We start from the raw sequence: 24984 nt of genomic DNA on the forward strand, positions 1-24984 counted from the left end.
TCACTGTGTATGTCTTTGACTTCTTGGTGTGTGTTGGTGTGTGTGTGGTGGTGTGTGTGCTGTGCTGTGTGGTGTTTTTTGTGTGTTGCTGTGTGTGTGTGTTGTGTGTGTGTGCTGTTTGTTGTGTGTGTGTGTGTGTATCAGGCAGCAGAGGGATTGAGGAGACTCCCAGAGGACTTCTTCTACTTTGTTGACTTCCAGAGACACAACGCAGAGCATCGCTGGCTTTCACCTGGACAGGTGCAGCCTCATTATCACTTAATAGTCTTTTCCTGTTTTTGTTTTACTATCATCTCTGTTACACTCTGTGTATTTTTAGTCTCCTCTCAGTTGAATGTTTGTGGCAAGTGGTGCTTGGGGTATTTTAGTTTTGGTTGCACATCTGTGTTCGTTTATTGGTCCCAGTATGGCTCTGGTGCATACATTCTCACAATTCTCTCTTTAGGCCCTTTAGTTTAAAGAGAGAATCCTGATGCAAATTTAAAAACTAAAAAATGTTTTAATCAGATGTGTTTTAGCCACACTTGCTGCCATGGCTGTATGGATTTTGGCTCTGCTGTTTGGTCGGCCAACCACTGTGGTCCAGACCAAAAATATCTCAACACAACTGTCAGATGGATTGCCATGAAATTTTGTTACAGATATTCGTGGTTCCTGCAGAATGAATCCTGCTGACTTGGTGATCCCCCGACTTTTGTGCTAGAACCATCATTAGGCTGACATTTATGGCTGACAAAACAAAGTGCAATCATTTCAAAAAATTAAAAAATGTAAAAAAAAATTATGTATAATGTAAAAAAAAAAAAAAAATGTATATTACATTTCTCCTGGGTGCCAACAAATGAATCACCCACCTCCACAAAGATTGCAAACATGCTTGCCCAACCCAGGATTTCCCAACTAGCTGATCAGTTATAAACCACAGTCTGTGGACACACACAAGGATACACACACGCACACACACACACTCTGCGGACTGTTGTGAATTGTAACATTAGTTGAGGTGAGGTGATTCACTCTGAAATACAGTCATTTGACTAGGACAGTGTCATTAAGAAGCCACACATAATATAAGTCACCGCTTCACCACACAAGACAGAAAACAACAAAGAGTGCCACGTCAAATTCCACTCTGTCCAACTGTTATTATCTGCCTCATTATTTAAATATATATTAGTCCTTTAAATATAAGATCATTAACAGTTTCCTGTCACTAAACACAAACAAAGACAGACAGATCAGTTCTCTGCTTCTCTGCATGTTTTGTAATTTTATGGGGTGTGTTTTTAATCTGTAGGCACTGTGTCATCCTCTCTCGTTGTGTCTTGACTTTGGCTGCCAGAAGCCCTTCATCATTATCGCCTCGCAATCAGTCGTTGGGGAATGCCGGAAATTTGGAGAAACAGCAATTCAGCGTTCACACACTGATTGTTGTTTGATTTACTGTTTGTGAGACATGACTTGAAAGTATGGTCTCAGGGAGGTATAAGCTCTTGATAGTGTATATGAACCCAGCCAGCTAAATTACACAGCTGGCGGAGACCGTCCAATAGGGTACATTCAATTGATAAGAATCAGATTGAAATGAACTGTGGGCTCAGGTGAAATGGGTGAGGAGACAGAGATAAGACTACCCATCATCTTCAGAGGGTTCACATTGCATTTATGTAAGCATGAACTGTGTGAACTGTCAACTTTCCCTTACACCTAATAGAGATACCTTATTTCCACAAGGGTTTTCTTTCGAATATTCATCCATGTCTTTGTTAGGATCCTGGACTTCCGGAGGGTCCACCGGTGGCTGGCAGGCTGGTAAACGTCACAGGAAGTCTAAAGGTCTCACACTCCAATCACCACATGACGCACCTTCGAGCTGTCTTCTTCACCTACCAAGGTTAGAGCGCCAGCAGACCTGTTTCTTAAGAAAGAGTTTGACAGTTTGGCAAAACTATAATTCCAATTTCTGCCTCTTAGATAAGGCGATACAGTACTATTCCCATGTCTGTCCATTTAATATGAAGCTAACAGTTACAACGCAGGGACGGTTAGCGTTAACTTAGCATAAAGACTGGAAAGGGGGAAACAGCTAGGCCTGGTTCTGTGCCAGGTTGAAAAGACAGCTTCCTATAATTACAACATCATATCTGCTTCTGTTTAATCTGCAAAAAGAAAATCAAGGTGTAAAATCAACAAGTGGGGGGGGGGGGGGGGGGGGGGCTATGTGCCTTACTACTTCCTGACGAGAGGCAGTGACTTTCTGTAGCCTAGCATGAAATAGTGCAGCACACAACCCCCAGTAAAACCACACCTTTTTGTTTTATTTTATTTATTTTCAGTAAGGATTAAACAAAAGAGACATAACATTTCCAGTTGTGAGCTTTAGAAGCGCTATTAGGGAAATATTTAGGAGATATCTTGATATTTTTAACATCAGAAAGAGCCAGGCTAGCTGTTTCACCCCGTTTCCGGTTTTTATGCTAAGCTAAGCTAACCGTCTCCTGGCTATAACTTATCTTCGTATTTACCGTACTACTTTGTGAGCTTCTTCTCGTTTAACTCTCTGCAAGAAAGTGAATAAATGTTTCCTCAAATGTCGAAGCATTGGTCTCACGTGTCCTGTAGCTTGTGTTGCTTGTTAGGGTTTATACATTTAATGCCAAGCAAACGCAGCTAGAAATGTTTTATTTATGGATGACATCAACAATACGTTCAGCAGCAAGTGTATTCTGTATCATGATGATATCATATGTATATCATGATATACAGAGTCTGCAGTTATGCCCCTATATCTTTATAAACAAAGCATATCTGTCTAAACCTGCACTTCCCTGTGAGTTATTTTGGTTCTGGTTTGATGTTTTTCTTGCTGGTGATGACATCCAGCTGTAGGGAAAGGCAGAGCTGATCAAACAGCATGTAATTGTATGTGAACAGGGAACTCATCTTGTATTACACCATTTTGCTCTGCTCCCCAAACAGCGAACAACACGTGTTTCTTCGCCAAGTGCCTGTATGTTTGTAAGACAGAATATGCGGTGTGTGGGAACCCTGACCTACTGGAGGGCTCCCTGTCTGCCTACCTGCCCGGCCTCAGCATCGCTCCCCGCATCTCCATCCCCAACCCCTGGATACGATCGTACACTTTCACCGGAAGAGAAGAGTAAGACCACAACAATGCATACTCCAGAGGAATTACATTTTATCTTATACTGCGATACATGCATTTGATAAATTGTTGTCTTGTGCAACATGCAACATGCACAGCTAATCCAACTGTGGTGGCCTTCAGCAAGATTATAAAATCTAGTATTTTCAAAATAAAAGGCCACTTCCCATATAGCCTGTTTATTCTGAATCAAATTGGATGTTTGTCTTTGGTCAAAGGCTTTTTCTCTTTCATCCGTTCTTTCTTTGCTACACAACCCACTGTTTTTGAAACATATGAAGTGAATTTGCACCAGACTAACAGCAACCTCTTCCTTTCCTGTGCAATAAATCAACTAAGGGGGGTTGCCATTAACTCCACCTCCAACCCAATGTTGCAAGGAAATTCTAAGGACATTAAGCAGTAAATATGGACACTGTTTTATGTTAGCTCAGATAATATTCTCTGTAAATCCTTTCTAACTGCTCCTCTTTATCTGTGCGGGTTTTAAAGGTGGGAAGTGAATCCTTTCTACTGTGACACCATAAAGCAGCTGTATCCATATAACTCCGGCAACAGGCTCCTCAACATCATAGACATGTCCATCTTCGACTTCCTCATAGGTATTTTATTCCACTACATTATCTACTCTTGATACAACCAGTGGACCTTTCACTGTCAGAAAACCTCTTTCCACACACTTCTGTAAAGGTTTTCACCCTCTATCGCAGGTAACATGGACAGACACCACTATGAGATTTTTACCAAGTTTGGGGATGAAGGATTCCTTCTCCACTTGGACAACGCCAGAGGGTGAGTAGAAAACATTGTTGAGAATTAAATTATTGTGAAATTATATTTTATAGAAGGCTTCATGTGACATAACACCCTGTGTTCAGGTTTGGAAAGCACTCTCAAGATGAGATGTCCATCCTGGCACCGCTATCTCAGTGCTGCATGTAAGTAAGATGTAGTATAGTGCAGCAGAAGAAGCTTTTTCTCTGTTGGTTTGTGGACTTACATTTGAAGGATTTCATACAAAAAATGTATGTGAACAATTAAAATGCTTCCTAATGTATAAATGTCTTTATATATGAGTATATATGTCAAGCAAACTTCTCTCTTCTTTCTTCTCCATTCCCTCCTCAGGATAAAGCGCTCCACTCTGCTCCGGCTCCAGCTCCTGGCCCGACCAGAGTACAGGCTCAGCGACGTGATGAAGGAGTCCCTTGACGGAGACCCTTTACAGCCGATCCTGATGGAGCCTCACCTTTTAGCGCTGGACCGCCGGTTACAGAAAATCCTCCGAGTCGTCCAGCGCTGCGTCCGGAGGCTGGGCGAGGATGAGGTGATCACCAAGGACTTTATCAAATCCACAGCGAAACCTCAGACTGCCACAGAGATGAAAAAGACCAGGTAACAGAGGATGATAGGCTCGTCCCTCCTGCTTTTTGTACCACAGAAGACTTCATGGTGAAGCACAGTCACCTTTTGTGGTTTCGATTTAAGGAACAAGCCATAAATGGAAGACGCTCATTGGGGAGGTTCAGAACGTGAATCTCTGCAGGCCTCAAATTCCTATCACAGAGGGAGACGCACCTTTATTTCCCTTCGTTTCTCTCATCGTCATAACTTCTCCCCCAAGGGTGCATTTTATGACAGGGCTCTCAACTACCCCATATGCACATAGATCAGGGTGGTTAGAAGGTTTGTACATATAAATTAAGGCCTTTTAAAGAACAATTGAAGACCAACATCAGCTGGAAAATTAGCGGGGAGAGTAAAAATATAGTAGTGATACTATCAGTGAATACAGAAGATTTCATTCGTACATGGAGCCACAGACACGCTCTCACCGTCATACACATCAACATCAGCATAGAAGTTCACACAGGAGAGCTGTGATGCACTGGATCAGTCGTTTGTCAAATGAACGCTGACTGTTAGAGAGATGTGTGTGTCGTCCATGTGATGTTTAAATTAGAAAATAAAGTTATTTTATCTGATGACAGCGCAAGTTTTTAAGAAAAGCTATCACCTGCAAGTAAAAGTGTAAGCTGGTGTGTGTTTATGTGTGTGTGTGTGTGTGTGTGTGAAAGAGAAAAGTGCTACCTATTAAACAGTCATTTAGTTTACTCCACCCCATTTTCCAGACTTGTAATCCCTCTCTGTCTCATCTGAGTGTTTAAACAGCTTTACGACATCACTGTCAACTAAAACAGGCTGAGGCAGAAAAATGGCAAACTTAAAGCAACGAACTAATATCTGTTATGTCCCAACACTATAATAATAATTGTGTAGCAAACCAAGTTTTCCATTCTTCTACTTTAATATCTAGTATAAATATCTGAGTGTGTTGTCCTCTGTGAACATGTCTGAGCTTTGGCCTTTGTTGTTTTCTTTGTTCTTTTCCAACAATCCTGATACGTTCCAAGATGTGAAGTCAGACGAATAACCACAACTATTTTTAAGAGATCTTAAGAGTTGGCCAATCTTGCCAAATAAAGTCAGACATCAGCCTGACAACGCAGGCAGAGGGAGGTTGATAAGCCTCCATATCATAAAATGTGCTCTCAAGCACAGGTACATCCAATCCTACGACAGCATTTATGCAGTATATCTTCACTAGCAACCTAGCAACAGGAATAAACATTTTAAAACCGTCAGAAATGAAGAATGGCCAATTAGGAGAGGAAGGAACAGATTGAACTTTTCCAAACTCCAAATAACCATGTGCAACAATTTTTAAGCAGCAATGTTGGTGCTTCCCAGAGCCAAGTACAATTGTCAATAATCAAGTTTAAAACCTTTGCTCATTGTTTGAAAATATCACTGCATGGAAACATGACCTAAGTTGTCTAAAGCCATAAAATGCTCTTAAAGGAAGACCAGAGAGAGAGTGGATCATTAACCAGACCAAGTATTGTTTAAAATAATGAGTTTACAAGAGAGGAATGAGAAAGGTTGTATATCTAAAATGTAGGTATACAGTAAATTAAAAATAAAAGGCTTTAAGTTTTTGTGTAGGAATGAATGAACACCAGTGATTATCAGGCGTTTACAGACTTAGGGCACTATTATGTTTCCCCCTGGTGGACACATTTCATATTACACCTTTTTGAGTATACACTGGGCCGGCAGGTCCCAAACTGCTCCTCACACTCAGAGAAAGTCTAATAAGTTTTGCTCTTGTTGGTGAGATTAGAGCTGAAAAACTATGTTGATTCATAGAAAAGTAATCTGGAACTATACAGAATAATTGTTTTCGTGCAAAAATGTGCCAAATTCCCCTTTTACAGCTTTGCAATAGTGAATATTTGCTGCTTTTTCTCTCCGTTTTATATAATTACAACAAAGTATCTCTGGGATTTGGATTGTTGGTCTGACAAAACAAGACGTGAAGATGTCACCTTGGACTGAACTAGAATGGACATTTTTCACTATTGCCTGATATTTTATAGACCAAACAATTGATAGATAAATGAACTGCAGAATAATCTATAATAAAAATAACTGTTGGTTGAAGCTGTAGGTGGATTGCCTTCCTAACGAATTCCACATCATTCAAACCAGTGACATTAAAAGTACAGTTTTGGTAATAAGCATCATGAACTGTAACAAATCTCAAATAAAGAACGAAGCCAGAGAAAAAGCTGAATCATTTTTACTTTTTTATTGCTTAAACTGCCATCTGGAACAATCTATACCAAAAGGAGAAACATCTTTGCACATACAGGAGGTCAAACTGAATACAGGGTAGAATACAAAAAGAATGGTCCTCTGATCGCCTGCAGCTCTCTTGCGCTGCAGGACTAACAAACTCACTGAAGGTCGGGCTAGCAGGAGTGACCAACTACTACTGTAAGCCCAGGTTAGGTAAGCTAAGGCAAACCGGGACAATTGCAGTGTGGCTAAAAACATTTTGGAATAAAACCGATGCTGCTGCTATTTACATGAAAACAATATTTCGACAAAAGGTGAATCGAACCCTCGCCCCTAACGGAGTCATTTCCTGTGGATCAGGATAAACAGGATGTGTTGCCAATGGACAAGAAATCCACATGTAACCACATCCACAAGGACAACCTGAGGGTTAGGGGGAACAGATGAAGATGCTTGATTTAACTGTAAAGAAAAATACACTCATGTCCATTCACAAAAACTCTTCTCACTAACCTGACTACCCTGCAATCGGCACCAAAATCAAATCTTCATAGACGTACAAACATACATCTCAATTCTAAGCGCATTCAAGTGCTTTGAATGAGACAAAACAGAAACTGGTAACAGTGAGGCAGGAATGAAGAGTTAAGTCTATAATCCATAAGTCAACATTGTGTGATTTGGTAAAGATATTTAAAAAAAAAAAAAAAAAAGAAAAAAAAAAGTAAAGAAAAGAAAAGAAAAGAAAAGAAAAGACAGACTTAACATTTTATGTCATCTAACTAGTCATGAAGCAGTTAAGCTAGGGAGTAACAAACCAAATATCTGACCTGCTTCTGCACGCAGCTGCAGGGCATGGTTTTTAAATTCACGCTTCCATTCATACCGGATCACTGGATGCCTAAAACATCATGCCAAGTAAGCATAGAGAACAGATCACAAGCTACTCTGATGAGAAGACAGCCACCTTTTCAAATAGGCAATAAGCAATGACACTAGTTTTAAATAAATACCTGCTCACTCTGCCTGTCAGCTCACCTGTGATGCTTTGATGCATAAATACTTCAGATGTCCTAAAAATCCATAAACCATCTCTTTAGTTTTTTTTTTTCCAAGACTTCACTTCAATAAACCAGTAGTTACCCTTTTGATCTATTTTAAAAAGTTTTAACCCATGACGTTTTACACAATACAATTACATACTGTTTTGTCAGTTGACAAGAAGAAGCATTTATTTACTTTGTGGCACTGGACACCTAAAATAGAATTTATGGAAAAATAAGTGTTTACAAAAGACAGTTAAACATATTTTTTAAGATCACCATCACTCCAAACCATAAGTTTATCATTTAGTCAATGATAATAATAGAACTATGATCGTTTTAACTATACTATGATAACATTTTGATTACAAACCATAGCAGAAGAGTGAAGTTATTTGGTATATACTAAAAAATTGAATACTGAAATACACTTAATACTCTTGTTTTTTTTTTCCCTTTCTTTTTTTTTTTTTTTTTTCCTCAGAGTAGTCAAGGCAGTTCTTGTATGGTCAATCTACCGATTAAGAGGACAATAAGGGTAATAACTACTTCCTGTTTGGAGCTCCAAATAGTCAGGGAACAGAACACGCACTGCATTTCCACGGCTATGCATCTTTGCGTTGTGACAATAATCAACATTTGGCACTAGCCTGGTAGCTGCACAATTAAATAAAAACCTTAAGTTGCACAAGCTCTCTCAAATTAAGCAAAATCATCATCTCATCATACCAATCAGGTAAGGTAACCAAAAATAACAAATGGAGCATCAACACAGCTGAAACCTAAAAAGAACAAAAGTTGAAGCAGTCATATTCTTCCTGCCTTCTCTAGTTTCTAGGTTCTGCTCTACGCTGTTCATCTAATCGGGCTAACTGATGTCAGAAAGGAAACTCTTAAACGGGGAAGAAGCATTCCTCTTCGCTTCAATCTACAACATAAATCTGTAACAAATTCACCAAAAGCGCCATTGTAAAGTTTGATTGTCCTGTCTCATCAGTCTGAGACCCAAATGTCTTTGAGATCTCCTAACAATCCCGTTTTGTGTTTAAGTCAAAAAGAAAGCGTAACCAGCAAATACATATATAACATAGGTAACATGTGATGTAACTGTGCCTACAAGGTAGCGTACAGCAGCTGGTACAAGCGCTGGTGAATGGCTAAAAGTCACCTCTGCCTGACGGGTGATAACAACAAAATGATCTGTGTGTGTGTGTGTGTGTAAAACAAAGAGGGGGAAGAAAAAAAGTGAACAGAAAGAAGAAGAAAGTGACAAAAAGCAAATTGCATTGGTGGACCCTGGGTCTAAAAGGAGAGGAGAAGGGAGAGGGGTGGAGGGAGGGAGAGGGAGGGGTGCCCCCCTTCAGACAGACAGCGAGACGAAGCTGTTGTACTGTTGGATGTTACGTTTGAGAATGTCTGAACAGGGACCCAGGACGCGCTCGAAGCGAGGCCGGTCGAGCTTGACACACTTCAGGGGGCCGCGGGCGACCACGGTGGCAGCACGGGGACGGTTCATCAACAGAGCAATCTCACCTGGAGAGCAGAGGAAAACACACACACACACACACACACACACACACACACAGTTTAAAATATCAAAAAACGGTAATCCTTCTGCAACGTACAAACAGAATGTCTTTGACAAAAATGCAACAAAAATCCCATTTTTAGAGCCATTAGTGCAGCGTTTCTTTTTCACTTACAACAATGCCACAAAAATAATGAAACTAACTGATTAAATGAAATAAAAGGCTGCTGCCATGACGTGACGATGCTTTAGTTCTCACCAAAGTAGTCAGATGGTCCTAATCTCCCCACTTCCACAAACTCCTCGTTCTCTGAGCGACGCTGCAACACAGCTGCAGAACCCTGAAAAAGACACACACACACACATCAGTTTGAATGCACCCGAAGAAAACTCATCATTATCTCCATAAGGGTTCATTTGTAAACAAGTGAATGATTGAAATCCATCTGATATAATTAAATAGGTTTTGAAATCATTGATAACCCTTTACAATAACTGAGTTAAAAGTTAATTAATCACCTATTAAGCACTTAAATCATCCTGAATCATGCTTTTGTTACATATTAGTTAAATATAGGTTTTTTTACCTTTATAATAAAGTGTTACCAATTAATTTTAGGGACCCTGAATCATCACACTCAAATGACATATTAAGACATAATTTTCAATCAATTAAACAAATGAACACACAAAAATAAATACAGATGTAAGTAATGTAGTGATATTAACCCATGAATGTTGGCTCCGTCAAAAAACTTAAAAGTGTCATCAGTTTAATACCAATAAGCAAGAATAAATTTAATATTTTGTTTTATTTATACTTTATTCAAATTAGTGCTACAACTAATGATTATTTGATTGATCTGCAAATCATTGTCTTGATTAATAAATTAACAACGAATAAAACTCCTATTATAATTTCCTTCAGTCAAGGGTCTTGCATTTGTCTGTTTGTGTCACCCAAAGGAAGCCAGTTAACTGCAATAATGTTAAGTAAAGAAAAGAGCAAAACTGATCATATATAAGAGGCTGGAACCATTAAATATTTGGCATTTTATTAAAAAAAGTACTTCAAAGATTAATCAATAATTAAAATTCTTGTTGAATGATTTTCTGTGACCACTCATTTAATCAACTAATCATTTCAGCTCTAGAAGAAATGTGTTGAGGGTGAAGCAACATTTTTCCATCACCACCAGAGGGCGTGCATGTACGTGCATGTGTGTGTACGTGCATATGTGGGTGCATGCGTGTGTGCGTGTGTTGAAATAGTTCAGCTGAAATCACGAAGCAGCATTAAGTCAAGTGGATCCAAAACCTTCTCACGTGTTTGATGACACTGGGGCAACTAAATACAGAACTGATTAAATAAAACCACCAAAGGCAATGGACATCCCAACAACATAAATCATCTGTGCTTAACAAATTATCTTACCCAGTCATCTCATCTCTTCAGACTTCCAAGGTAAAATCCTGGTATTGAGACAAATCTAGCCAGTATGAAGTCGTGTTTGGAGAGAGTTAGCGATCACGTGTTTACCTCCAAGATGATGAAGAACTCATCTCCAGGCTCTCCCTGCACGACAATCTTCTGTCCATCCTCAAACTGGACGGGCTCCAGGGCATCAGCGACTGTCAGACGCTCCCATTTGTCAAGAGACTCTGAGGAGGGAGAACACAGAAGAAAGTTCTCAGCTGAGATGAAAAACCTCTTCTAAAAGTTATTGGTTTTGTTTCTGGGTGAGATATTTTTGTATTCTCTTTCAGGTTATTTTAATCTCAGCACCAAGCACAAGTAAGATACTTGTCTTATTCTATTTTTAAGATTGGGATGAGGCTGATTTTTAAAAAAATTAACCCACCCAAAATGGACACTTTCCTGAGGAATTCCTCATACATCTTCCTCTTTCTCAAAGTGCTTCCCTAAAGAGAAAAATATTTGTATTAGTGTAACTGCGTAAAAATTAAACATTAAGAATTAAGATTATACATTTTGAAATAAGAGTGATACCACATCACATAGACATTCCATTTAATCAAAGTGAGATGACTATTATGAGGATATTAGGTTGTTCCAGTGGCAAAAAAAACAACTGAATATGAAAAGAAAAACAAGAAGAGACCAGAAACATTTCCCAAACAAGCTTTATGAACAGTGGTCTTCCTCACCATAAGTATTCTCCTGTAGCTGTCTCTGTCGATGCCCCACAGCTTGACATTGGTCTTGGCTCTGACTGTGGCCGCCCTTGGAGTGCCGTAGATCAGGGCTAACTCTCCGAAGCTACCGCCTTCTCCAATGCTGGTCACCCACTCATTGTTCACATACACCTGTCAGATTAGCAGAGTACAAACCAAGGTATTAAACTGCTGCAGTGACAAAAAGATAATGGAAAAAGGAAAAACTAAAAAATTCACAATATTTTTGTTAGTAGTTAAACATCTCTCTCTATCCATGTTGAGAATCAGATACTCACATCCATCTCCCCTTGGTCGATAACATAGAAATTGTCACCTTCGTCACCTGAATGCACACAATGATAGTGTTAACATCACATTCATAAAGACATGCTTCAATTATTCAGTTATTCTTTATTCAACTTAACACTGAAAAAAATGACACCCTACCCTGCAGAATAACCGTTTCCCCAGCGATGTAGGTGACTGGAAACATTGCATCAAAAATGTCACTGGAAAGAAAAAGGTTTGTGAGTTGATAAGATGCACGCAGCTAAACAAAAATACCCAAACTTCCTCAATGAACGGTTTCACAGGTACCTCCTCTCGTTGTCATCCAGGTGTGAGAAGAGCACATTCTTTTCGATAGCTTTGGCCAACGCTGCCATCGTCTTGTAGTCTTTTGGAATGACCTTAGAAGACAACGCACCGACATGTTACGCGTTAGGGTGCTTTCACTCGCTCAAGAGTTTCAGCCAAATATACTGCATGTAAACTTTACATAACGCTGATAGCATCAGATTGTTTCTGTAGATGTAACTTGTTGCGACACTCTTGTGGACTTCGCAGCTGCTTGCTTGTACCTTTCTGACATATGAGGCTGCATCCTCCTCTGTGTAAACCTCTGCACTGAAGGCTCCTCTCCGCCGGCGACCCTTTACCACAGGGTTCATAGGTGGAGACACCTCCTCATCACGTGAGTCTGAACGGGAATTGCTGGCCTTCTGTTGGTTCTGAATCTGCTTGGCCTCCTCCTGGAAGGGAGGGAGGGGAATGAGTCAGTGAGGCAAAGCCAACAGGGTTTATTGCTGCTGCAATTCATTCCAGTTAAGTCAAGGCTTATTAATAAAGCCATGTGTAATTAAATGCTACACAATGCATATCAACACATAAAACACAAAACAAAATAAAATGACTGCTAAAACTACTGTGATGTTCCTCCTTAAGATAACCCAGGGTTTCAGAACCATCCGAAGGCCACAAACATATAAAACCAAAAACATTTACAGCTAAATTTCTAAGTCTTTGTAAAGCTAAAAATACACTCCACAAGGATTTGAAGGTTATTGTCAGGCAAGCATCTAAAAAAATCTGACAAGAGGTTGATAAACTACAAAAGATGTGTAAGAGAATTAAAAAAAAAAAAATCCTATCTTGAATAAAAATGGTTCTACAAGCAGTAGTTTCAGGAAAACGTTTGTAACCAATTCATAGTAATTAAATATGAAATTTGATTTATTGTATGTGCAGTTGTGTGTTTTAATTGAATTTAATTAATTATCTAATCAAGAATCAATGAATCAATGAATTTGCCGAACTAGATTTTTACTGGTATTTATAGTAAATGAAGCATATGGTTTTGAACATAGCTTCTGTAAGCCTGATCCCAAAGTGTACATATACACTGAAGAAGTCCAAAATCTTATCCAAAGCATGTATATACTGTTTATAGAAATCATGTATTATTTTCTTCATACACATATTTTTTTCATTGTGTACAGTTGCAGAGTGAACGAATCAACATACATAAACAATTGGGAAGACCAAATAACAAAAACTGAAGCTCGTAGTTGTGCAGAAATAAAGTAACAACTGACAATAAAGTGGTGTCAGCATGCTAGATAGAGAGCTAATTAGCTTAATTTGAATATATTACTAAATATTTAAGCTATTGCTATGTGACTCTTAGCCAAACTGCTGTACTCGGAAACAATGACATAAAAAGTTATAGAAGATTTAATCCAAAACATGACTAGCAAAAGTAATGATAACATCATGGACATACAAAGTGCTTCAAGCTAAATGACTGGGAAATGGCTTCGTCTGTGACATCCACTGAGTTGAAATGACAAACTGATTTAATAAGGTTGTATTTTTTGGCCTTAGAAATAAAAGGAAATACTGTCTGACCAAGTGTAAATAATTACAGTTTATGACAGAAAATAATAGGTGGTTTATGAGACGCCAACTGCGTGGTGTAAGATGAGAGTATATGATGCACAGCTTTCACTGTATAATGATTTGCCTTCTGTCCACTGACCAATAAGGTTAACCAAAAAAAATCCAATAACAAACACACACACAAACCTTCTCCAGCCTCTCGAAGTATTCCCTGAGGAAAGCCATGGGCCTGTCTGGCCTGGAGGTGCACAGCTGGACAATGCAGTCCTTCAGCAGCTGTTGAATGTTGTGTTTCTGCACGTACTGCTCACACTCCCTCAGGCTCCGCTCCTCCTCACTGCTCGTACTTCCAGATGCCATGACGACAACTGCAACCCTGCTCTGTGGCCTCTAACCTTTGTTCTGGAGAGAGTGGACAGTAATGGGAAGAAGGAGCGTGATTTCAGATCATCACTGTACGACATGGATTCACTGGATTACCAGAGAGCGACACAGAGTAAAAGCGCCTGTGTGTCGTGATGAGAAATGGACAGACAGAAAACGTGAGAATGTGAGAAAAATAGAACCAGAGTGAGAAGGCACAGAAAGACGGGGTGGTGTTTTGGCACTATGGAGCCTGAGTGCTTCTAAGTGTCAGGAGTGAAAACTGGTCATATGATGTGATCACACAAATTTGACTACACACAACAAAGTAGGACAGGCACACTGTCTGTGTTGGGTTTATTTACTCAAAACAAGTTAAGTTTCTCACCAACCTGAATGAAGTCTTCTATCTCAGTAACTGGCTATGGCTGAAACAGTATTATAGCCAAGGCCTAATTTTAGACGAATGGTTAAGTGAAGGCCAGTGACTCAATCCACTGTGAAACAGACTTAACCATAAAAACGAGTGCACTTGCATGAGGTTTCAACATTTCAGGCCACAATACTGTTGCTGAGCAAAATAGCCTGACAGATCATCTGATCAGTCTCTGTGATATCAGCTTCTTCAGATAGCTCTGAAGAAAGGCCTCTAAAGCCCTGCTGTAACCAGTATGTGCATTTTAGATGAGAAAATGAGTGAACAGCAAGTCCTGTGGAGAAAACAGACCAATCCATCCTCTCCCTGCAAGTGTATCATGCATGTGCATCAGTATAATAGGATTTGGATAATTTCTAATCTGACAAGGCCCAAGGGAGATTACTAGCCATGTTATCAAAGATGAGGCTGGCACAAGCTTTATGCAACTAACTACACTTGTGGTGGAAACTTGGCAGGCTTGCTTTACTCTAAACCTACCACAGGAATAACCAAGTGATAAATGATACTGTTTACAGACCAGGTGGTATAAATTAAGAGCTAAGACTACAGGCAAGATCCAACAACAGGGCTCTTCAGTCTAATATAATTAGTAAGTTTTATTTAGTTTGGAATCTTTAAAGTATTCAAAGAATACAATTAACATGTTAATTCTTTAATTCAGTTACTGAGCTGCAGCATCACCTCTGCTGTCCACTACGAAGCAGGCTGTCAATTAAATTAGAAAAAACACAGCGGTACACAAATGACCTTGCTGTCCAACTGACAACGTACTATACTCGAGGATGGATGATATAACACAGCCAATAGTGTACGGACTGAGTAAATGTTATCGCCTTTAGAGACTGTGAAGCAAATGCCCTGTGTGTAACATCGTCTAGGTCAGGAAGGCTTCATGAGGAGGCTGACGGCTGCAGCCAAGTAACTTACAGCGAGCAGACTCATACTGAAATACTATCTACCCAAAATACAAAATAACCAGTAAACACAAAATACAAATGGATAGTAAATTAGTTACACCTATGCTTAACTATTTTTGACCTACGTAATGTTTGAGAGTGTGTCTAGTTTGATGCCTAGCTGGCTAGCTCCGTGCAAAGGCAAAGCTCTCCTCCAATGACGCCATCTTGAGTTCTATCATAAACAAACGAGAGACGGAGCAAACAAATTTCACCTATCCAGAGGTCATATGTTCCATGAACTGAAAGAACGCAAATACTCACAAGAAACTGTAAATTCTTGCCGAGCCCTTCGGTAGCGACTCGGGATGGATGATATTTTTCAAAGCGTACCGTTACCAGATCCTCCTCGCTTCGATTTTTTTCCCGAGCCCTGGACCGCTGCCCCACCGGATACGGCTGAGAACCAATCAACAGCCGTCACTGACGTCAATTCTCCTCGTTCTGACATGTGAGCCCGTAACCCCTGGCAACCTTAAAGGAGACTGCACGGAAACCGTGACGTCAAGGAAATAGTTTCGAAACAAAAAAAATCCATTGATATCTGATTAAAAACTTGCCCGATTACGGGAATCTCTCTGCGTTGTCTTTATCGAGAGCTTTGTAAAACCATCTGGTTCACCGCGGGGTGCATGGACTTCTTTGATTTCACATTTGTCCCGCAGGGGATTAATTAAGTATTTCTTATTAGGGTGTTCTCGTATTTTGGGGACATTGGATGCATGTCTTGTCAGGAACAGAAAATTCAGAAGTGGGCTCCCCAGATAAATAAATTCTCATAGGAACAATGACAAATAGTGTAGAGTTCACTTCAGACAGCATAACATTTGAATAATGGTTTAAAGTGATCAGGATATTTTTTGTGAAGTACAAAAAAGTTAACAATAAGTTGTCATGTGCAATATAAATTATGGTCATGGCTGTATGTATGTCGTGCACTCAGAATGTTACTCACATAAAAGTACAGCGGTATCAACAAAATGTACTTAAAATATCAGAAATTAAATTACTTCTTTAAGCTGCAATATGGCCCCTGAGATTCTTATGTCATTATATACAATGTTTTTGGATTGTCATTACCGATGCATTAAAGTGTGAGCGGGATGTTATAGCTAGTCGAGATGCAGCAAACTTTATCTGATAAGGTGGCCATATGGTTTGCATATTAAATCTACATCTGCAGAGTTACAGCTAACTAAAGGGGTCAGGTAAATGTAGTGGAGAAAAAGTACAGTATTCCCCACTGAAATATAGCGTTGCTTACAAGTAGCATAAAATAGACATACTTAAGTGAAGTACAAGCACTTCAAAATTGTACAGTAAAGTACAGTACAGTACAGTAAATAAGTAAATGCACCTATCTAATAAAGCAAAATAAAAACAAATAAAATCTTTAAACTCTTAATGACATTTTTTTGTTAAACAACAACAGAAAACATTGTCCAGTAGTTGCACATCACTCTGTGTCGTTGATGTGTCCGCAGCAAAAAAGCCTGATACACGTCTTTTATCCAATGAAATCATCAAAACAATTCCTCGTGACAAGACTGAACGTGCAATTGGCCAATAAACAGCTTTTTCCTCTAAATAGGCGGCTCTTATTTGAGTGACAGCTCTTGTGTCAAATCAATCAAAAGCTTTCAGCAGCTCGACCAATAGAAATGGCCGAGAGGACGGTTCGACGTGTTACCATCAGCCAATCGTGATGGAGCTCAGAGTGACGCATCCTCCCATCAGCTGTTTTTGTTTTGCTGTGTGAATATTGAAAGTTAATAACACAATAATAACACTGTCGACTGACTGAAGAGAAACGGGGCCATTAAGGAGGTGTAATCGTCTGTCTTTTGTGCCGTTCAGACTCGGGATAGTTCACTCGGTGTGTGATGTGTGCCACCCGAGCTAGCCTGACCGGACATTCCTCTCCCTGAAGAGTGTGAGCGTGGCGCTTGGAGTCGGGGAGCAGAGGAGGGGAAGCGGGGATCGACCCGAGCCGAAGGCCTCCGACCTCGGTCAGCGAGAGGAGAGCGAATTTTGGCGGGTCGGATGGAGTCCCAGGACGCGCCGGACGGGCCCGGAGTGCACCGAGGCTTCATCTGTGCCTCGTTTAACCAGGACACCACGTAAGCGACCTGCGGGCCGGGCCCAGCATGAACTCAATCTCCTTGATGCACCTGACTATTGCATAATTATTTTCATTCGCATTTACACCCAGTGGTTTTCAATTTTTGTTACTTGTTTAGAAGAGCCCACGAGTAGACAGTTGTATGTGTGCGTTCAAATGAAACTACAAGCTTATGTATGTCTTATTAAAACTTCCAGATCAGTCCCTACCAACTGAAAGTGAAGTAGGCCACTGTGTTAATCTTCTAGGCCTGTTGCACATTAAACTACACAGTTAGCAACCAAACTTCTGGCTGTTGAGTAATGAGACACAGCTTAAGACAATGTACATAACAAAGTGTCTCATGCATGACTCCTGCTTACCTCCTCCTTGAGGCATGACGACACTTAATATACAATTAATAATTAACATGCAACAGTGGGAGCCAATGAGTCATTTTTCTGAGGATAATTTTTTTAAAAGCAGCTTTACAAACAGAAGTTTCTGTGTCATTTTGTATGACTCTCCACTAATTTTGACCAATCATACATGTGCTGTAAATGTCCATTTTCTATTATTAGAGTATTAGATAGTAAACTAGGACGAACCAGATGAATTCAGCACTGACTTCTTCTGTTACAGGTGTGTCTGCTTACACAAACATCTCCTCTGGCTCTGCTCATAAAACTAAGCAGGTGGCCAAACACTCAACCTGGCCTTATCTCTGTCATCCTGTTTTTTGGGGGTTTTTTTTCATCTTCAGCCATGATAAGATAAGATGAGCTTCTTTGGGGCAATTAAAAGAGTTTAATGGAAGATGCGTAACAGCTGTGTTGTCTAAACAAGATAAGATAAACTGAACGAAATCATGTCATATACCAGGCACCTCCTGGGATGAAGCAAAGCTTGGATCTGACCTGGTAACCACATCCTATCAGTTGTGGCCATAGGCTGCCCTCAAGCTACCAGTTCACCAATGACACTCATTCCACACGAATGACTTGAATGGAAACTAAGTGTCATAAGGCCTGTGGCATATAGCATCCTTTATATAGATTCCACCTCCTGGGTGTGTGCAGTGTGCATGGATAATCATCTATTTTTAATCTTTTACTGACCATTCAGTCATTTGTTCTTGCACAAACAAACAAAAAGCTTTCGGGCATTATTTAACTGCACAAATAGTTGACTTTATGTGTATCAGTCAATCAGTAAATCATTGCACAGTATTATTAAGGTATTTTACATCTGAACAGTGGCGGATGTGGTTGGTAAGATGGTCTTTGTTGTTTGTGTGTGTGGTTTTATCGTAGTTCTCTGTCAGTGGGCACCAAGACTGGCTACCGGCTCTTCTCAGTCACAGCTGTGGACAAACTGGACTGCATCCATGAGGGAGGTAGGAAGGGACCTGTTCTTTAGTCTCTTCTCTCAGCAACATTAAGTGTGTGATGCCACATGACAGCTCCCATGTTGACCAAGTAGAATATACATGTTCGTGGGTGTATTTACAAAAGTCCTGTCATGCATACAGTAAGTACACTGTGACACACCAGCATCCCCTGCCTCAGATAACATAACTGCTGAGTGACAGAAGTCTACATAGTATTATCTGAGCTGTGGTCAGGTTCACCTTGGTCATACAACAGTACAGACAGGCCACAGCATGTTTGTTCTGCTGCACACAGGGAGGTAAACACAGAGGAACGCTCAGTTTTCTAATCCTCAGCAGCTGCACTGAAAGAGAAAGTAAAGAGTCAGTTTAAGGAAGTTTGAGCTCAATAACCTTTTCTTTGCCTGGCAGTTTGTATTCATATGTAATTAAAGTGGATGGTAGTTAGCAAAATGCACAGTGTATAATAGCAGTGGAGCTGTTAAAGTGGGGGAAGTTGCATATGAATTTAAGAGAAGAGGAAGAAGCGGGTGTATGAGCTTATAATTAAATTTCCATAGCTTTACTGCGTAGAAGTATCCAGCTGTATCCAATGTCTCTCTGTTGTCCCTCCCCTAGGTGAGTGTCCAGATGTGTACATAGTGGAGCGGCTGTTCTCCAGCAGTCTGGTGGTGGTGGTCAGCCTGTCCATGCCACGGCGGATGAACGTCTACCACTTCAAGAAGGGTACGGAGATTTGTAACTACAGCTACTCCAACAACATCCTCTCCGTCAGGCTGAACAGACAGGTAATAAACAGGAGGTAGCTCTCTCCACGCCTGCAATCCTCCTGGATTGTGCTGTCTAATATATTTTCTCGTGCTAATCTCTGTGTCGCTGTCACCTCAGCGGCTGGTGGTGTGCCTGGAGGAGTCGATCTACATCCACAATATCAAAGACATGAAACTACTCAAGACCCTGCTCAACACACCCACCAACCCCTCAGGTACCCTAAGCTGTTACGCACACATCTACATATAGATTACATAGATAGTGTGTGCATTCGTTCCTATGGACTCTGACCACAATCTTGTTAATTGCTTCACTTTAAAGCAGCATTATGTAATTTATGTAAGTTTCATTTACAGGATAATGGTAAAGTCTAAAACATAGTGGAGCAGTAGAAGAGTCATAAAGTCAGCAAACATAGTAATGTTAGTTGTAGATCAATATCTATCTATACTTTGCTAACATTAGCCACCAGAAGCTACTGGTCACACCAGACCAAGTAAGGCGGTATCAGCAAAACCACACAGCTGATGCAAGATTAGTATTACTTGTCTGCTTCTGTCTGAGCTAGCTAGCAAGGTTTTAGGGACAGGCAACATTACTTAAACATTAGTTAGCGATCTAGCAAAAAACACCTCTAAAAGTAAACTGAAAAAACATTACCTAGTGACTCACAACTTGCTCGGTTTTCAGACGTGTGTGTTCATATTCACATTTTGGTTGCAAAGAAAAGACGCAGTGTTGAAGGAAAATGATCCACCCCTGTTGGAGGCATTGTTGCATCCATGAGTAACGTTATAGCGCTTTTTTATTGGGGGGGGCAAATATACATAAATATACAAGTTTCACTGACTTCATTTCACTGTGCTGATGATTTGATAGATAATACATATGTAGCTCCATTGTGAAGCAACTGGCCAGACAGGTGCAGTAGGAGTGTGAAGAGGAAGAAAAAGAAAACAAGGAAGAAAAAAAAGACAGAAAACAGCCTGAACTATCCTCTGTACTCCCTCGTAGGTCTCTGCGCTCTCTCCGTCAACCACAGTAACTCCTACCTGGCGTACCCCGGCAATGCCACCATCGGAGAGATCACAATCTATGATGCCAACAACCTGGTGAGACTGCATTAAACTCTAACACAGCAACAATGGAAAAATTACAGCTGTTGTCATGTCACTTGAAAAGCCCGTTGGGAAGAGCAGCCCAGAGTTGATGTCACTAGAAAAAACACTTGTTTGCCCTTTCAGAGCACTGTGACGCTGATTCAAGCCCATGACAGTCCCTTGGCAGCCCTCACCTTCAGTGCCTCTGGCACCAAACTGGCCAGCGCTTCAGAGAAGGTGAGGACTTGATTCCCTTTTATCCCTTGTTTTGTTTTATTTCCCTGCAGTCTAACTGTTTTCTGCTTCACAGGGCACGGTTATCAGAGTCTTCAGCATTCCTGAAGGACAGAGGCTGTTTGAATTCCGGCGAGGGATGAAGAGGTTAGCGCTCCTTTTCATATAGTTAAATCAGAAACTATTAACAATCAAACTATGGATAGAGAGTGAACAAGATGACAAAAAAAAGAGTTGCATGTGTTCAAGTCGTGCATCCATCCTTTTTTCAATAAAACATCATTTAATCTTAACTGTTACTGCCTGTTTTTGTTTCTTCTGTGTGTATGTGTGTGTGTGTGTGTGTGTGTGTCAGATATGTTAGTATCAGTTCATTGTCCTTTAGTGCGGATGCCCAGTTCCTGTGTGCCTCCAGCAACACTGAGACGGTCCATATCTTTAAATTGGAGCAGCACAGCCCCAGGTAAACACTCAGCTCGGTTTGTTTCCACTTGATGAATGAAGTCGGTGATTTGTTTTCTGTAGATCAAAAAAATCAATTCACTGACTGACCAGCTTCATTGTGCTGGTAATGATGATGTACTACTGATGTGGTTTTTGCTGGTACTTTCATCCAGGTCAAAATAAGATGTTTCTTTTAAAAAGGATTTTATTTTTTATCTCTGGTAAAATGTTTTCCTTTTGAAGATTAACATTACATTATTCATTTTGTATATGCTGTTTTCCAAAGCATCTTACAATGACATGGGATTTCTCTGTGTTGTCCTTTTCTGAACCTCTCATGGTTCAGGGAAGGACAATTCATCAAATGACCAGCACCCTCTGCTGTTTTTCTGACGTAAAGCAACCCAGCAGTTTAAAAAAAAAATTGAACCAAGTCCCTTACTATGTAAAATTCAACTGGACAGAAAAAAAACCCCTCCAGTAATGATTTATTGATGTTGTTTCCTTCCAGTCCAGAGGAGGAGTCTCCTACATGGTCAGCATATGTGGGTAAAATGTTCACAGCAGCCAGCACCTATCTGCCCACCCAGGTGTCCGACATGATGCATCAGGACAGAGCCTTCGCGACTGTACGACTCAACATGTTCGGCCTGAAGAACATCTGCGCCCTGGCAACGTAAGGCGCAGAGAGAGAGAGAGAGAGAGAGAGAGAGAGAGAGAGAGGGAGGGAGAGAGAGAGAGAGAGAGAAAGAGAGAGAGAGAGAGGGAGGGAGAGAGAGAGAGAGAGCAGGTTCATTCACATCTCGTGTGTTTTGTTGGTCAGAATTCAGAAGCTCCCTCGCCTGCTGGTGGCGTCCTCAGACGGGTTTCTCTACATCTATAATGTGGATCCACAGGATGGAGGCGAGTGTGTCCTTGTCCAAAAACACAGGTGTGTGTCTTAATGAGGTGTATCACACATAAATATCTGCTTAAAGGTAGAATGATTTTTTTGTAGGTGTTGTTGTGTTGGACGTTGTTAAGTCTCAGTCTGCTCTGTTCCTGCAGGCTGTTTGACTCCAGTGAGGAGCAGGTGGAAGAGAAGGAAGAGGACAAACCAGAGGATGTCTCTCCCCAACCGCCCGGCCAATCATACGCTGCCACGGTGGCACTCCCTTCAACCCCACCCTCCTCCACCACTCTCATGGGTAGGCTAGTCCTAATCGTAAAACCTTTCCAACATGTAACACTGGCATCCTGAACTACTCACCAACTACTCTTTAAACCCTACTGTAGGCTACATATTTCTAGCTCCTACACTACACGTGTGATGTTTTAACGACTGCTGTTGTGCAACTCCTGAAACCTGTCGTAAACATGGAGCTTTTTTGCTTCAAGTTAAAACACATGCAAATGCAAATAAAAGTGCCCTTAAGTCAGAGCTTACAATGTTATACAGGAAGTATTTCCTCAATATTAATCCTTTGGTTTAATTCTAACTTTAAAATGGTTCATACGTGGCAGATGAGATGTAAATATCTGAAAGCAATAGCTGTAACGTTTCAACAAGAGGATTATCAATAATATATTGAACTTAAAGATATGAATAGTAAATGGGACGATGAATTTAGAGGACTAGAGGTAAAAAAAAAAAAGTAATGTTTAAAGATGTCTTCTTCAGGGGAAGTGAAGAGTTACAAAAACACTATAATCAGTGATTATCAGCCCATTAACTTCATCTAAAGCACCTATAAAAGAGTTTGCTCAGGTTTTGTGAGTTTAATCTGAGCAGAAGCCTGTACATCAAAATCAAATCTGTCAAAGAAAAAAAAAGCATAAAAAGCAGCTGATGCTAGAGGGACTTACAGAGGACATGAGGATGTTATCAGCAGCGGGAGGGCACAAAAACCATCTCTGCCTGTCCTCTTCTCTCCCCAGGCTACTCTGAGGACGGTGGAGCCCAGAAGGGCGAGGTCATCCCCGAGCATGAATTCGCCGAGGGCCCCGTCTGTCTTGATGACGAGAACGAGTTTCCACCAGTGGGCAACCAGAGTAACTGACCAAACCCCCGGCGAAACCCTCCCATCCCTGCGTAACAATCAGACTCACTTGTTTCAAGCAGCGAGGATGGACAAAAATATTGCTGACGTGTTGAGACATTGTGGCACCCCCACCCTCCCACATGTACCCCTGCTGGCCTAGGGTCAAAACGTGCCAGAGTGCTACTTCCTGGTGTGTCTCTATTCTGCATCCCTCCCACTTTTTGTAATAAGGAAGAAATATGAAAAAAAAAAAACACTAAAAAAATGAGTGGAAGGTCCAAACATCATTAAAAACAACATTTTAAGCTGTTCTCTTAGACAGATTCAAAGCCTGTCTCAAGAGTCTCACAGTTAACTCCCATATTACACCATAAAAACTGTTAATACTTTTTTAGAATAATGACATTTTTGTTGCACAATATTATAACGGTAGTAACCAGATGAACAGGTGATTGGTCCAGCAGAGAATGATTGAGCAGACTGAATAAACCACGGAGGAGACAACAGGCGGGCTTGGCCTGCAGATGTTGTAGAGTAACTAGGCGCCAGATTCACAAAAATGCTCTAAAGAGAGAGATGAAGAAGTCACCAGAGAGGCAATTTTAGCAGCTTCTTATGAGCCAAAATGCAATTGATAATAATCAGAAAAAAGTAATAATTTTTTATGTACATGCCTTCTTTTTCTGTCACTTCCAAATCATCTGAAAATCTCTCATCAGGGCATTTTTGTCAGTCGTTAGGAGCTTATCAATGGGCATTAAATGCATCACACCTTAAGACAGGAGAGCAGCAGTTCACTCGAGAAAGGAAAAGATGTTATAAGTGTGAGACACTATTTAAATCACCTTACATGCAGTAAGCATTACATGACTTGTGGATGCGGCTGCGATATTAATCATGGTAGCGATAGATGAGACTAAAAACCTGCAGAGTCACATAAATGTGAAAAGCTTGATGACGAGCTGTACGTGACAAAGTTACAGGTCCGAGAATTTCAGTGATATCCTGAAGACCTTTTTATTTACGACACGATGCTGAATATGTTAACATGTAAGTCATAGTCATTTTTACTTTGATGTATTAAATATTCTTTTGCAAAAAAAATGTTTTAAGTATTACACATCAACGCATAGACTTACCATGCGTAATTATATATTGAGGATTTTTACTGTGTGTATAATGTATATATAACATTTATATATAGTACTGTTGTAATAAGTAACATGGTAATACCATTTCAGTTGCCAAAAGGTGGCACTGTTAGGACACCCTTACGCTGCATTGAGCTGTTCAGTACTGGACATTTACCACAGAGACTCATTAAAGCTGGGAAGTGATTCAACCTCTCTGCACTGTCTGGTTTTGATTTTAAGATGGCATGATTTACATCGTGAATGTTTAAATCTCATCAAATGTTCAACAAAATAACA

General features: G+C 40.4%; 3 protein-coding genes across 4 annotated transcripts in view; 2 read left to right on the forward strand and 1 right to left on the reverse strand.

Annotated features, from left to right (window-relative positions):
* The window catches only part of fam20a (FAM20A, golgi associated secretory pathway pseudokinase), an 18221-nt gene extending 13586 nt beyond the window's left edge, over positions 1–4635 (forward strand). Inside the window, exons 7-11 of the mRNA XM_022742302.1 lie at positions 2980–3160; positions 3659–3768; positions 3877–3958; positions 4045–4104; positions 4295–4635. Coding sequence (XP_022598023.1) covers positions 2980–3160; positions 3659–3768; positions 3877–3958; positions 4045–4104; positions 4295–4565 — 704 coding nt within the window. The 3' untranslated portion in view covers positions 4566–4635. The remainder of the gene's footprint in view (positions 1–2979; positions 3161–3658; positions 3769–3876; positions 3959–4044; positions 4105–4294) is intronic.
* A 2164-nt stretch (positions 4636–6799) lies between these two features.
* On the reverse strand, positions 6800–15872 carry prkar1a (protein kinase cAMP-dependent type I regulatory subunit alpha). The gene is made up of 11 exons (XM_022742303.1): positions 15758–15872; positions 13922–14137; positions 12418–12588; positions 12155–12246; positions 12005–12066; positions 11854–11900; positions 11549–11707; positions 11242–11302; positions 10920–11041; positions 9639–9720; positions 6800–9384 (listed from the first exon to the last, which is right to left on the reverse strand). The coding sequence occupies exons 2-11, from the start codon at positions 14093–14095 to the stop codon at positions 9212–9214; spliced, it is 1143 nt and encodes a 380-aa protein (XP_022598024.1). The 5' UTR covers positions 14096–14137; positions 15758–15872; the 3' UTR covers positions 6800–9211.
* A 1349-nt stretch (positions 15873–17221) lies between these two features.
* On the forward strand, positions 17222–24896 carry wipi1 (WD repeat domain, phosphoinositide interacting 1). Of its 2 annotated transcripts, XM_022742263.1 has the most exons (12): positions 17222–17613; positions 18908–18990; positions 19603–19772; positions 19873–19969; positions 20770–20867; positions 21000–21092; positions 21166–21236; positions 21445–21552; positions 22045–22209; positions 22357–22464; positions 22581–22720; positions 23451–24896. In XM_022742263.1, the coding sequence occupies exons 1-12, from the start codon at positions 17537–17539 to the stop codon at positions 23570–23572; spliced, it is 1332 nt and encodes a 443-aa protein (XP_022597984.1). In that variant the 5' UTR covers positions 17222–17536; the 3' UTR covers positions 23573–24896. The 2 variants fall into 2 exon arrangements, with proteins under 2 accessions (XP_022597984.1, XP_022597985.1); XM_022742264.1 differs by lacking the exon at positions 18908–18990 and having other exon boundaries at positions 17400–17613.
* The last annotated feature ends 88 nt before the right edge of the window (positions 24897–24984 follow it).

This window comes from Seriola dumerili, unplaced genomic scaffold (genome assembly GCF_002260705.1).
Source record: "Seriola dumerili isolate Sdu_G_001 unplaced genomic scaffold, Sdu_1.0 BDQW01000068.1, whole genome shotgun sequence".
NCBI lineage: Eukaryota > Metazoa > Chordata > Actinopteri > Carangiformes > Carangidae > Seriola > Seriola dumerili.